Source organism: Haliotis rubra, unplaced genomic scaffold, assembly GCF_003918875.1.
Source record: "Haliotis rubra isolate DU_JTF1 unplaced genomic scaffold, ASM391887v1 Scf366, whole genome shotgun sequence".
NCBI classification, from domain to species: Eukaryota; Metazoa; Mollusca; class Gastropoda; order Lepetellida; family Haliotidae; genus Haliotis; species Haliotis rubra.
Window position 1 is genome coordinate 684,085 of NW_025767042.1, and position 16,528 is coordinate 700,612.

At 41.2% G+C, this 16,528-nt stretch overlaps 1 protein-coding gene across 4 annotated transcripts in view; it reads right to left on the reverse strand.

Annotated features, from left to right (window-relative positions):
• Positions 1-16,528, reverse strand: part of LOC124285694 (cyclic nucleotide-gated cation channel beta-3-like) — a 239,839-nt gene that overhangs the window by 21,077 nt on the left and 202,234 nt on the right. For 3 of the 4 annotated variants that reach the window (XM_046721972.1, XM_046721971.1, XM_046721973.1), the window contains one exon: positions 2,008-2,214. In XM_046721972.1, coding sequence (XP_046577928.1) covers positions 2,008-2,214 — 207 coding nt within the window. Of the gene's footprint in view, positions 1-2,007; positions 2,215-5,912; positions 6,178-16,528 lie in introns of those variants that run through there. The other variant, XM_046721974.1, reaches the window with a different exon arrangement.

Here is a 16,528-nt window from a genome sequence, read left to right on the forward strand (position 1 = left end):
ATCCAGTGATCAACAGCATGAGCATCGATCTGCGCAATTGGCAACTGATGACATGTGTCAACCAAGTCAGCGAGCCTGACCACCTGATCCCATTAGTCGCCTCTTACGACAAGCATGGGTTACTAAAGGTTAATTCTAACCCAGACCTTCACGGGTTTGAAGTGTATGTGCATTCAAACAACTGGAACATTTTAGTGGAAGAAATGGTGTCTGAGTGGGTTAGATCACTGACTTTGTGTGCTAGTGATATGTGCCCAGAGATTTACAGGACGTGAATTCCTGCGTCCTATACGCATCAAAAATTGACAATGAACGCAACAAAATTTATTAGCGCGTCCACAGGGACTCAGAAAAAGTCAAAATACTTTTTGTACAAATTCCAATCACTTAATCACAATTTAATTACTGTAACAATGTGATGATCATGATACACAATATAACAACAGTATTAATGATAATATTTAAGTGTCTAGGACCCCCATTTTGTTGTCCAGGACCCCTGAAAATTAAGAGTATGAGTCCCAGGGACCCTCAAATACAGGACTCAAGGTAAATCCCTGGGTGCCTGACTCTGAAAATGTGGGTTTAAATCCAGGGTGGGACTCAACCTAAAACTATGTGGCAGTGTTTGGCCACTCACACAACTGAAACATTTTTGTAGAAGTCATAGTGGCTGAGTGAGTTACATTGCTGGTTTTGTGTGCTAGTGGTAGGTGCCTTCCTCTGAGAGTGGTTTCGTATCCAAGATGGGACTTGACCCAACAAATGTACTAGAATCTGTACTTTACTGGGAAAGTGGAATTTCAGATATAACATACACTACATGTGAACACTTAATGGCATTGTGTATTCATAGTGTAAAGGCACCACACAACTGGAACAAGTTGATGTTTTATTTACCACTTCATTCCACCATCATTCAGTCTTATTAACTTAACTGTTAGCCATGCACACTTGTTAATGTTTTTATGTGTGAAGGAAAGACAGGTGCCTGGGACAAAGGGATATCTTGAAATGGATAAGTGCTCTGATTAGAAAAGAAAATCATTTGGCCTCTTTCATGCAATTTGTTTTCATACTTTTATCAAGGTAATAAATATCTAACTATCCATATAAAATTTGGGTCCCCCAACGCCAAGAAAACAAATCGTGGTTTTACACATATCCTGTTGGATAGATAAATGCACAATACATCATGTAGATGGCGACACTATATACCAGTGTATGAAATAAGCCCAAAACCCAGCCAGACATAAAAATGGATTTAACCAGACTAGACAATCCAAAGAAAATATCTCAATTTTAGTTACAATATGAATAATTCAATGAACCCGAGACATGTATTTACTGTCTAACAGTCTATACACAACAGTCATTTTTAGAGGTGTCGCTGTTTTAGTGATAAGAAATGTCAACGCAGTGCTTTGAGCTTGCGATACCATAGTTCAAAGTCATTGTCAAGTGTAAATGTAACGTTCAATTTGAAAAATAGATTTTATATGATGAATTTACTCAGATGTATGGAACATCTTCCGAACATGCTGTCTAAATATTTTACCAGACCATCAGGCTGGCTAGCTGTAAATTTAGACAGTCTGTCAGAAATCTACCCATCTCAGGCGGGCCTATTTTCATACACTGTATATACACACACAAATGAATGACAGGACAAAGTTGATATTATCACAGAGTAAACAGATGAAAAATATATGTAAACTTATTGAAAACACTTTCAGAAATTAAAAGAGTTCAGCTGACACAGTTTACTATCAACAAATATTGCTTCTTGAGTCTCAGAAAAAAAAGAACATAATGTCTGGAGGTACTTTCTTCCTCAAACAATTTAATGTCAAAATACCAAATCCAATAATAAATTCATTTGACATTTTAACTTTCAGGGCCAACCAATAGATGACAAAGATAATAAACACTCTCATTTTTATTATATAAGAAAGTAAGCCCCCTCCTATTGTCTCCCTACAGGAACAACTGGGGCTGCCAACTCACTCTGAGCTTCAATGGTGTTGGGGAATCTGATCTTGCGCAGGCACTTGGGCATTCTGAAGCGACACTGCCATACCCCCACAAGCATTTCCTTGTTGGTCTCGCTAGCCTCGGAGAACACCTCGCTGGTCGTCGACCCCATTGGTATGAACGACCCCAGACGAATGTTCCTTGGGGCAGGAGTTTCGTCCCCATCCAAGCCCGATATTGCTGCAAAAAAAAAGAGAATTCTGACCTTTAAAACCTAATTTACAAATGTTATGCCCACTGGGTCGAAGTGTCGAGTGAAAAGAGCCAAGAACTGCAAGTTATGAGAGTAGCTGGGTTTTTTATACAACATATTCTTCAGCGTCTGCTACTGTTGTCGTAGGTCTTCAGTTCAGAAACCTTGCAGTCGTGGATACATTTAAGTAATAACAGGATGGAGAAGATTAAGTTGGTTTTGTCATGCTAGGAGAGTGTGTTCCCTAACTTTCCTAACAATTTGATCCACAGGGTACGATCATTCACCTGCCTCCTACGATCATTCACATTAAACACTGATCAGGATTTGTAATTGATTGGCTGCAAAGACAAACATTTCACTGAAAGAGTAGATCTGGATCCAAATGTCTGTAAAATGATGCTCACATGCATCGCTTGACTACGACCCTTCACAAGCAGAAACAAAGCTGTTTCCATTGGGCTCAGGGAATATTGGTTCAAAGTGGTGCTGAACACAAAAACACTTTATTACTGAAAAGTGTTCCAAATGGGTATAGGAATCACCTTTAAGTGCTTCACAGACGCTATCTAAAACCAAGACTATCTGTTTGGTAATCCCTCGTGTCTTAGGCTTTAGCTTTGCTTCCAACAGTATATTTGTTACATGAGGTAAGTCAGCTCCATTAAGACAAATGTCCATAGTGATGCTGGTCTTGCACCATTTCCGGAACCGCCTAGAACAAGGACATATTGCAGACAGAACAAAGATCATTGCTGCAGCCAGTGTGGAATATGGCCTATGGCCAGGGTCAAGAAGAATAACATTTTCTAGGAGACAAGGGTCAAAGAAGAATAACATTTAGAGCCCAGAGACTCTTCTTCATTTCAGAAACTGTGGTACTCGAGACTTGCTTGGGCTGCATTGTGTATATTTATTTCATAAAGATATGAATAAGTAGAGTGAGTGAGTGAGTGAGATTCTTCTTCATTTCCAGAAACTGTGGTACTCTAGACTTGCTTGGGCTGCATTGTGTATATTTATTTCAGGAGTGAGTGAGTGAGTGAGTGAGTGAGTGAGTGAGTGAGGCAATATTCCAGCAATATCATGGCAGGGGACACCAGCAATGGGCAATATCAATGCATGGGGACACCAGAAATGGGCTTCACACATTGTAGCCATGTGGGGAATCGAACCCCAGTCTTCGGTGTGACGAGCAAACGCTTTAACCACTAGGCTACCCCATCCCCCTTTATTTCAGGATCTATGAGTGAGTTTAGTTTTACTCTGGTTTTGGCAACATTCCAGCAATATCATGGCAGGGGACACCAGAGATGGACTTCACACGTTGTACCCATGTGGGAAATTGAACCCAGATGTTCAGCATGACGAGTGAATGCTTTAACCATTAGGCTACCCCACCGCCCTTCAGGATCTATGTGACAGACTACAGGTGTCCTAGATGTTCTTAGAAAATGGTTTTCACATCACAGTCTATACCGAATATGTGGTTGAATTCACTTTTTCTAAATTTGCCCTAAAGGCCCAGCTTTGCAATGGTAACTTGTATTTTACTGAGTACCAGCTGGTTCACTTGAACCATCCAAAGTATAAGTTACAGGCAAAGTGTTTGAAATAGAAGTGACAAAACCCTTTCCACATCCATAAGAAATCTCTGCTAAAAGCAGAGTCGATTGTACAATTCCGAAAGTATCATGAGTATATAATTGCAGTATTACAGCTGTACGATGTAGTTTGTAAACAAATCAAATCTGGACGAGACAATCAAGTGATTGTCACCATGCGATACAATAGTGGGTAATAAAATCCAATCATTTTGCAATCATTCATGTGATTGAGAGTGATGTCACACCGACTCATTCAGGATAGCTTAATTGCCCAGATACATGTTAAATTCCAAGGCAAAATACAAAGTAGCCAAGGCATGTATTAATTGCAATTATTTATAGGATGCTAATATCTATTCTTAATCCTCACCCCTACTGCATTGTATATGGACTTATCAGCCAATCCTGGCATTCTCATGTTCATTAATTACTGTTATTCATATTCTGACAAATATAGCCTTAGTCAAATATCCCCTGGGCTCTGTCAGTAATCAGTCCCACATGCCCCAATGTCCAGCTTAAAGCCATTATCTCCTAATATCTGTTGTTGTCCATTTCTATGTTTGTTTATAATTTCAGTGTTGGACAGTCAGGTATTCTGACTGCTTGTGTAAGGATGACCACGAGCAGGATGTGCCCCTCATAGGAAACACCCTAGGTTGAGCTGGAGCTCTGTCACCTCCTTGTAATTTGTGTACTGTATAATAGAACATTCATAATATGTGGCTTTTGGGGGGAGAAGAGGTCAGAGAGAAAGAGAAAAGAAAGGGAAAGTGAAAATGAGAATGATTGTCACCTCCTTTAATTTGGGTGTGTCACCCATTTTGTTCTGGGGACGTAGAGAGAGAAAGAGGGGGGATCATCAATTTTGTACACATGTACTACACATGAGGGGGCATCAATTACGCATTACACAAAAATATTCAAAAATTATACTTAAAAGTAACAGGGAGGGGCGCCAAATTTTGTACATGATATGCAACAGGGGTGGGGAGGTGTGTGTGTGTGTGTGTGGTTGGTGTCATTCACATTGCACATGCTTCTGATAACTATCATCATCACCCTTTGCCACCAATTATGAACGCTTCCTAACCAACTAAAGAAGTATGTACTCAACATTTCCTTCACCTTATTTCTGAGCTAGATCCCCTGTCAACATATGCCCATTGACAGAAACACAAATCTTTACACGAACTCAAGTCTTTCCAGAAAGGAGCATGTCATTACATGACAAGGAAATTATGCACAAATCAAGCCTTCATCCCCTTTTTGAACACTTTATATTGTTGTGTGTCAATAGATTTTGTTGTAGTGATGGGGAGTAGAAACAAATGAAGAATTCATATATATACATGAAATGTGTTGTTACTGGTCACTTTTCAGTGGTATTTTTGTGTTACTTAGAATTACCTCCCCTTGTTGTAAACAAGCAGAACAGCCTTGATCATTTAAGAAGTTTCACGAAGTAATAGTTTCTAGAAGGTTGGCTGGTTTCACAATTTAATTCAGTGCAAACTCAAATCTTCAAGTTTCAATTTGCAATCACTGGGAACAATGTCAACCTGTGTTAGACTGTCACTATGTGTTGGTTTCAAGTGCACCCTCAACCCAAACCCCATGATCCACCTCTGCATGAACTTTCCCAGAGTTAAGCAGTACCTTTTTCTCTAACAGTCATTGACAATACAGTTATCAATCTAAACTATGCTTATTCCTGTCAAACACGTATATTCCATATGATTTCTGAACACAAAGAAATCAATTATTCTGATCAGTCTGGAAGTTAAACAAATGAGTCACCAATTCATGGATTTTGAGACCTAGAAGACTTTGACAAAAAAAGATCATCCTACTTGACTATCTTTCTCAGCCATGTAACGACAACACTTCAGCTTATTTAATTAACACCATTATGGTGCCGTTTCAAGGATTTAGAGACAAAAGATAAACAAAATCAGACCATCCTAATTTACTATCTGTTTTCAGCCATGTGATGATCACTCTCTGAAGCCATATTACTAGTACTTTAAACAATTTTGTCTCCACAGATTATATTGAAGAAATAGTCACCTACTTACCTATCTTTGCTTGCCATGTGAGGACAACTAGCACGTCTCTTCAAGCCATATTTACTCTGACACTACTTTGCTGCGACTATCATCCAGAAACATTAGTTCAGCTTGCACGTTGGCAATCCCTCACCCTTGTCTACTGGTGAGATCTTCAAGTTTTGTCACTCAAGGTTATATGCCTGAGAAGCTACCAGGACAAAGTGTCTGGTCTGTTTGACTGCCCGTGTCGTGGGAATGAAAACCATGTTATATACATCCCCCGACACGAGGCTTCACAGACTGAGAATAGAGTCATAAATGCCGTTTGCATTATTGGAAAGTTAAAAGCCACAGGGATTTACTTTGAGTCATTTTCATTTTGTTTGTTTTTACAGCTCATCTGTTGATCAGTGAAGTAACATACTATGAATGGTGTATGTTATGTTTCACAGGCTACTGGTCACAAGTGATCCACAGCCTTGACAAGGAATATACCATGACAACTACATGTCATAGCCAAACACCTGTGGCTCACCTGACTAGTAGAGTAGAGCAGAGTACTCAAATAAGCATACTTATCATGATGTATAAAAGACAAAACCAAATCATTGTCATAGTTTGTTCAGCAACATTATATTAAATCCAGAGAACAAATGCAAACTGTTTCCTGAAAATATTTCTATTTACCTTCTTTTAATCTTTTGCATGACACCAGGTATCAAACAAACAGGTGTAAAACTAAATTCACTAACTCACTCACTCAAACCACCAACGTTCCCATTTCTGGGCAGACATTACTCATTCCACTATGGAGGCAGTGCAGTCTAGAAATCTTCCACCCCTTTTAGACCGCCTCCGTGGTGTAGTGGTTAGAGCGTCCGCCCGGAGAGTGGAAGGTCGCGGGTTTGATCCCCGACCGCGTCATACCAAAAGATTATGGTACTTGTTGGTCCCTGCCTGGCGCTCGGCATTTATGGGTACAACAAGGACTGGTCGGCTCGGAGTCAGTATAATGTGACTGAGTGGGGTATTCATGCTTCACTGTGGCATGGTATCTCAGTGGGCTAGCACTATAAAACCAGCTTAAGTCTGGGCTAGTACAAGCAGCCGCACATACACATACACACACATGCACGTCGTCATATGAGCGAAATATTCTCAAGCACGACGTTAAACCCAATTTCACCTCACCTCACCTCACCTCACCTCCACCCCTTTTAACAACAGTCAACACTCCTGCAGACTCCTGCAAGGGAGTGCCACAAATGGGATTTGCTCATACAGGGTATCATGGGATGGTGGGGTAGCCTAGTGGTTAAAGCATTCACGTCACACCAAAGACCCAGGTTTGATTCCCCACATGGGTACAATGTGTGAAGCCCATTTCTGGTGTCCCCTGCCGTGATATTGCAGGAATATTGCTAAAAGTGGCGTAAAAACCATACTCTCTCACAGGGTATCCAACACAACATTTTAACTAATAGGTACCCATCAGGCTCCGAAACAAAGACCTATTCATTTAGCTCCACAGCATCACACAGGCACAAATCTCCTGCATCATGCACTGCAGTCTACTGCCAGGAGACAAGGCCATCCCTCATTCCGGCAAGCCTGCTGACATACTGGAAATGGAACTGTCTTCTAAAATCATTAGCATCCCATTCAGCCTCCACATGGGACTTCACCCAAATATTTTATCAAGTGAGCAATGATGTGTTATTAATCTCCATATGTCATACGTTCAGACACACACAGCGGCCATTTGTAATTTTGTCATCTGAACGACAGAAGACTTCATGGTAACTTCATCTCCAGGGAAAACCAAACGTCAGACTGGTAGATGAGCACATGCGAGGCACTCCATCATATTTCTATCTTCGCACCATTCTCCTGCCTTTGACAACACGTTATTTATAAGCAAGTGTGAAATAAATGTCATAAATTAGTTCCATTCTCCTATTCTCTGACGCACAAAGCTGACAATGGCTTCAGCTGGGAGATCCTAATCTCATTACAATCTCAAAGAGACCTCTCAAATGTCAACCTTTTCATAAATGTACATATTACTGCCAACAAAATTAAATCTACAGTTCTACACTGATATGTACAAATGAGTAAACCATGTTGCTCCCTAACTTTTGAACTTATGAATTTCATAAATTGTGTTGCCATGGTTACATGCTAAGCAATAAATTCATCACACTTGTAGTTCTGACATGTCTTTGGAGACGAGTCCTTGTATAAATTGTTTCTCATTATTAATATGTATTAATATATGACAAGTTCCATTTTTTTATCGCAACTGTATGAAAGAAGAAATGACAGATTTCGTATAGGGGTGACTGCATACATCCAGGTTAGAACTGGTCTTCAGTAACCCATGCTTGTAAGAGGTGACTAACAGAATCGGATAGTCAGGTTCGCTGTCATCATATTCCAATTGTGTAGGTTGATTCTCAGGCTGTTGATCACTGGATTGTCTAGTCCGGACTCTATTATTTACATACCGTTGCCATGTAGCTGTAATATTGCTGAGTGCGACGTAAAACTAAACTCACTCACCCACAGTTACAATCACCTCCCTATAACAGTATCATTTTCCTTTCCGTCTAGCACTGTCTGATGCAAATGCAGTAAATGAGGCAATTCTAGATATTAGCTTCAAAATATCCCGTCTCACTCGGCCCCCATGGCCTACCGGTACTTGCTAGTTTCTATTAAAATTTTTTATTTACAGAGACTAAGCATTAGTCTACAAGATAGAAAAAGTATACAGATTCTTCAGACTGGTAAGGCTCATCATCACCTCAGGGCCCTTACCCTCTACACACTGCCCCCACAGCGAATGGGACTTGTCCCAGGAACTGCTTGCCCACCAAGTCAGTATGGAGACTCCCCAACACTGCAGCCTTTTTCATTATTATGTTTTACATATTCAAAATAGTATGCAACGCAGAGGGTTCGGGTGATCCTGGCACAGTCAGGCTGTTAAGGCTCATCATCAGCTCAGGGCCCTTACCCTTCTCTACACGCAGCCCAGACAGCGAATGGGACTTCTCCCAGGAAATACTGCCTAGTCGAACCCACCAAGAACTTTCCGGAGAATATTAATTATTAATTTTATTATCATTCGGGGGGCTGTACAATTACTAGGTACATAAACAGCATATCTTACACACATCTATTGCATAAAGTGCCAGCCATAAAATAAAAAGGTAGTAAGTGCTTTCCTTCAGCCAGCAGTCCCTTTGATGGCAAGGGATCCCTACAAGTTGTACAGGACAAGTAGAGTGATTTAATTATGGCCTAAGTGGACAAGGTAACAGCTGCATGTGAAGGCAGGCCACAGGACTGAATCTCAAACAGCAAATGTCCCGAACATGGAAGCAACATTGAAGTTTCTCTAGTTTGGTTATTGAGGTTAAATATCCTCACAAAGACATTTCCACATTGTGGCACTTTTCAGTAACTCACCTAACTACTAAGACAACTGTAACTCTCATATCTTAACATAGACATACAATAGTCTAAGCTCTAAGATTGCTATGTGCCAGTGGGCGAGTGCTATATCTTAACCAACTTACGATAGTCTTAGTTCTGAGATTGGTATGTGCAAGTGGGTGCGTCCCATATCTTAACCGCCTTACGATAGTCTTCACTTTCAGATTGCTATTTGCAAGTGGCTCAGAGACACATTTCATCAATCAAAGATTGAGGAGCTCACATGATTTTTCATCATATTTGGCTACTCCAGAGCGAAAGCATGTTGAGAGGCATGTTTGGCACTGAGGCGGTGATGATAACAATGCAATAATTAATCTCTTACAGACCTAAAGATCATTTTATCAACCACCTTTCTCAAAGATGCTTTTGAACACAAGAAGTCCATTACAAACTTAAATTATTTCTTCTTGATCCAGAACGGACTAACGTCTCCAAGCTCAGAATGTTTTTACAAAAAGCCTCAATGAGTTAACATCTGACAACGTGCTTAGAAAACACTTCCGTTCCTCAAAAGCCTCTCATACACTTCAGTAGTCTCAGTAATGACTGGCTTTCCTTTCTGAGTCCTCTAAATACCTTTGTGATGTAAAAATAAAATAAAACCCTTGCTTTTGTTGGTGGTCACTCGAAACCATGTTGTCACCGTCCCTCTGTTTCAGACGGAATAAGAACCAAAATAGGCGTATTAGAGGAACACATTCTGCTGCGACAGAGTATCAAAGAATAGCAGGTGCCTCAAAGTGGTTCCTGGAACAGCGAGAGTTGGCGCCAGTGTTGATGTCCAACTGGGCAGAGTACAACTGCCCTCCTTTACGCATTAACCATGCAACATGCTATTAGAGTGATGACAGATCATCAGCTTTTGCTAACTTTCAACTTTCATGGTTGTGTTCTTTGAAAAGCAAACTCTCTGTTAAGTGTTATTTCTGAATGTTGATGCTACGTGTCAGAAGAATATTAACTCATGGTACAATAACATATGGTGAGAATCTTTGGTTAGGCATAGGGATGGGTTTTAGGGTTGCGTTGTGGGTATAGGGATTGTTTGGAGGGCTGTTTTATAGGTACTTAGTTGTGTTTAGGATGCGTTAGGTGTGTATGGATGGGTTTGTGGGTTGTTATGGGTGCAGGATGGATTTAAGGATTGTGTTAAGGGTGCAGGGGTGGGTTTAAGGGTTGTGTTATGGGTGTATGGGTGGGTTTAGGGGCTGTGTTATGACTGCAGAGATGGGTTTAAAGGCTGTGTTATGGGTGCAGATATGGGTTTAAGGGTTGTGTTATGGGTGTAGAGATGGGTTTAGGGGTTGTGTTTTGAGTGCAGAGATGGGTTTAAGGGTTGTGTAATGGGTGCAGAGATGGGCTTAAAGGCTGTGTTATGGGTGCAGAGATGGGATTAAGTGTTGTTGTGGGTGCAGAGATGGGTTTAAGTGAGTGAGTGAGTGAGTTTAGCTTTACGCAGCACTCAGCAATATTCCAGCTTATGGTGACAGATGGGTTTAAGGGTTGTGTTATGATTGTAAGGATGGGTTTAACCATTGTGTTATGGGTGCAGAGATGGGTTTGAGAGAAACAAAAATTGATATACAACCAAATATAACTGCCGGATGATGTCACCTTGTCTCACAATGTGTCAGTGTACATATCTACTGTTGCTCGGTCTTCATGACCCATATGGATTATGCAGCCTACATGTACTATATATATTCACAGATATCTCCAGGGGGTACTGGGGTAGCTATTAATGTGTTTGTCTACCATGTTGAAGTGAGTGAGTATTGCTTAGCACCACATCAGCAATTTTGCAGCAATTCGCGGCTGGAAAATATCTTTTTTGACAATAAACTGACCACACTGAAGACCTTTTTTAAATGCCTACATTGAAGTCCTGGGTTCAATTCCCCACATGAGAACAATGTGTGAAGCCTATTTCTGTGTCGCCCGCCGTGATATTGCTGGAATATTGCTAAAACCTGTGTAACACCTTGTTCACTACTCACTCACTCACTCATAAGAGGTAACAAAGGGGATCGGGATTGAGGATTGCATCAATCTTACAATCAGACATTAGTTGAACTATATTAATGCTGACACAATAAAGACTTTGAGAAAGTAGCATTTCTGTTTCTGTCCTAGTAAGATTTTTTAAATAAAGAACTGAATTTCTGAGAATGATGAAAGCTGTCAAAGAACATGATTGAATCCTTTCAGCTATCAAATCTTTGAAATTGTTTCCAAAACTAAGTAGTTATTCAAATGACTAAGATTTCTTCTTGAACATATTAAATTTTTGGGCAGAGACCAGATTAAAATGTGTTTCTAAAAAATCCATACTAAGATATTAGCAATGAGTTGATAATATGGATCCAATCCTACAATACTGGACACCACCAGAACTAACTGCAGCAACTGGCTCAGAGAGCAGGTGAGGTGAGAGCAGGTGAGGTGAGAGCAGGTGAAATGGGGTTTAACGTCATACTTATAAGAATATTTCGCTCATATGCATGTGTATGTGTGGCTGTTTTGTACTAGCCCAGACTAGCTGATTTTATAGTGCTAGCTTAGACACTGAGATACCATGCCGCAGTTAAGCATGACTGACTGACTGAGTTTGTTTTTTATGCCGTTTTTAGCAATATTCCAGCAATATCACGGCGGGGGACACCAGAAATGGGCTTCACTCATTGTACCCATGTGGGGATTCGAACCCGGGTCTTCGGCGTGACGAGCCAATGCTTTAACCAAGTTAAGCATGAACACCCCACTCAGACACATTATTCAGACTCCGAGCTGACCAGTCCTTGTTTTACCCATTAATGCTGAGCGCCAGGCAGGGAACAACAAGTATCATATTTAAATGTCTTTTGGTATGACGCGGTCCGGGATCGAACCCGTGACCTTCCGCTCTACAGGCGGACACTCTAACCACTACACCACGGAGGCAGTTGGCTCAGAGACGATTACCTGATCCCATCCCATAATGTTTCCAAAGAGAAAGGGGCAGTGGGGTAGCCTAGTGGTTAAAGCGTTTGCTCATCACTCCCAAGGCCCGGGGTTCGATTCCCCACATGGGTACAATGTGTGAAGCCCATTTCTGGTGTCCCCAGCTGTGATGTAGCTGGAATATTGCTAAATGCAGCGTAAAACCATACTCACTCACTCCAAAGATAACTGTATACACACATCCACACATCACTGGTAGACATTATGCAATGCTAACAAATACATATTGATTCACAAATGATTTCATCTAACAAACCATAATTCAAATTGAACAAAAAGCCTTCAAAGAGAATGATTTGCCAAGAAAGGAAATTACACATTACCTGAGGAAGGTTCATGAAAAACAAAATGAAATTTGATGCATTAGAATAATTTGAGAAGCCCTTATTTGTATTACCATAACAATCTGAAATGAACACATTTATCATTATAACAACAGTTATTTAGTTTATGCAAAAAGTATGATAATTTCAACCTTAAAGCATATCAAGTAACATACCATAATGGACAAAATAAAGGCATTCCAGAATTCAACACACCAGCCCATGCCCGTATCTATAATACAGATTTCCAGCTCATCCACACATAATACAACCCTCCCTCAAATTCATCTCTGCGTCCATCATACAATCCTCCAACCCATCCCTTCATTGGACAATACAACCCTCCAACCCATCCCTTCATTGGCAATACAATCCTCCAACCCATCCCTGCATTGACAATACAACCCTACATCCATGCTCCCATCATACAATCCTCCAATCCATCCCTGCATTGACAATACAACCCTAAATCCATGCTCCCATCATACAATCCTCCAATCCATCCCTGCATTGACAATACAACCCTACAACCCTACAATCCATGCTCCCATCATACAATCCTCCAATCCATCCCTGCATTGACAATACAACCCTACACATCCATCATACAATCCTCCAACCCATCCCTGCATTGGCAATACAACCCTCCAATCCATCCCTGCATTGACAATACAACCCTACATCCATGCTCCCATCATACAATCCTCCAATCCATCCCTGCATTGACAATACAACCCTACATCCATGCTCCCATCATACAATCCTCCAATCCATCCCTGCATTGACAATACAACCCTACATCCATCATACAATCCTCCAACCCATCCCTGCATTGACAATACAACAACATCCCCTACATCCATCATACAATCCTCCAACCCATCCCTGCATTGGCAATACAATACAATCCTCCAATCCATCCCTGCATTGACAATACAACCCTACATCCATGCTCCCATCATACAATCCTCCAATCCATCCCTGCATTGACAATACAACCCTACATCCATGCTCCCATCATACAATCCTCCAACCCATCCCTGCATTGGCAATACAACCCTCCAATCCATCCCTGCATTGACAATACAACCCTACATCCATGCTCCCATCATACAATCCTCCAATCCATCCCCATTGACAATCCATGCATTGACAATCCTCCAATACAACCCTACATCCATGCTCCCATCATACAATCCTCCAATCCATCCCTGCATTGACAATACAACCCTACATCCATGCTCCCATCATACAATCCTCCAATCCATCCCTGCATTGACAATACAACCCTACATCCATGTTCCCATCATACAATCCTCCAATCCATCCCTGCATTGACAATACAACCCTACATCCATCATACAATCATCCAATCCTCCATCCCTGCCTGCATACAACCCTACAATACCCTCCAATCCATTCCCTGCATTGGACAATACAACCCTACATCCATGCTCCCATCATATACAACCCTACATCCTCCAATCCATCCCTGCATTGACAATACAACCCTACATCCATGCTCCCATCATACAATCCTCCAATCCATCCCTGCATTGACAATACAACCCTACATCCATGCTCCCATCATACAATCCTCCAATCCATCCCTGCATTGACAATACAACCCTACATCCATGCTCCATCATACAATCCTCCAATCCATCCCTGCATTGACAATACAACCCTACATCCATGCTCCCATCATACAATCCTCCAATCCATCCCTGCATTGACAATACAACCCTACATCCATCCAATCATTACAATACAACCCCTCCAATCCATCCCCTGCATTGACAATACAACCCTACATCCATCATACAATCATACAATCCCTCCAATCCATCCCTGCATTGACAATACAACCCTACATCCATCCATCATACAATCCTCCAACCCATCCCTGCATTGGACAATACAACCCTACATCCATCCATCATACAATCCTCCAATCCATCCTGCATTGGCATTGACAATACAACCCTACTCATCACCCATCCCCCATTGGTACAATACAACCCTCCAATCCCTGCATTGGATAATACAACCCTACATCCATCCATCATACAATCCTCCAATCCATCCCTGCATTGGACAATACAACCCTACATCCATCCATCATACAATCCTCCAACCCATCCCTGCATTGGCAATACAACAATCCATCCCTGCATTGATATACAACCCTACATCCATCCCTCCCATCATAACCCTCCAACCCATCCCTGCATCATGACAATACAACCCTATCATACAATCCTCCAACCCATCCCCAATCCATCCCTTGACAATACAACCCATACATCCATCATACAATCCTCCAATCCTCCAATACAACCCTTGACAATACAACCCTACATCCTGCTCATCCATCATACAATCCTCCAATCCATCCCTGCATTGGACAATACAACATCCCTCTCCATCCATACAATCCTCCAATCCATCCAATACAACAACCCTACATCCATGTTCCATGGCAATACAATCCTCCAATCCATCCCTGCATTGACAATACAACCCTACATCCATCATACAATCCATCCATTGGTAATCCATCCATCCAATCCATCCCTCCAATACAACCCTACATCCATGCTTCCATCATACAATCCTCCAATCCTCCATCCAATACCCTCATCCATCATACAACAATCCTGCAATCCATCCCTGCATCATACAATCCTCCAATACTGCATTGGATAATACATCCAAATCACATCCATCCATCCAATCCATCCCTGCATTGACAATACAACCCTACATCCATCATACAATCCTCCAACCCATCCCTGCATTGACAATACAACCCTACATCCATCATACAATCCTCCAACCCATCCCTGCATTGACAATACAACCCTACATCCATCTCCCACATAATCCTCCAACCCATCCCTGCATTGACAATACAACCCTACATCCATGCTCCCATCATACAATCCTCCATCCCTGCATTGACAATACAACCCTACATCCATCCCATCCAATCCTCCAATCCATCCCTGCATTGACAATACAACCCTACATCCATGCTCCCATCATACAATCCTCCAATCCATCCCTGCATTGACAATACAACCCTACATCCATGTCCATCATACAATCCTCCAATCCATCCCTGCATTGACAATACAACCCTACATCCATGCGTCCATCATACAATCCTCCAACCCATCCCTATGTCCATAAAACAGACCTCAAACTCAAGACTCAAGCTCATAGACAATTACATTTGTGAAACCACACACACGTTTTTGGACCTGATAAACCTAAAAACAGAACCATTTGGGGATTCAAACCAGCTATCACAGGTTCCATTTATAAATTAACTACACTGTGAATTTTAAGAGTGACTTAGACAACTACACCACTCATGCCCTCCGGAGTCAGGACAATGTTTTAGTTCTGTGAACTGTGAAAAGAAACATAAGATATGTGACAAACTATTGATTCTTATAATACACATTCTGTTGCCATGACAATGCATGATGGTATTTTAGATTTTGTTATTTTTGGAACATGTGATCCACATGGAAGTTTACATAAAAGAATGATCGTATATACATCAATACTAAGTGATGAAAACATGTGTTTAGACAGTACAAATAGTTCACTGATAAAATATCCAAATAACCAGCAGGCTTCAACAAACACCATGGTGGACTAGACAAACATCAGTTGACATCAAGCAAGAATTGGGCTTTTAACAGTGTAGGAATCTGACTGCTTGAAAGCAGTTCCTTGTTTACATTTAACAGAATCAGAGGACGGAACCGGTTGAAATATTTGTGCTTTATAAATGTAAAACTC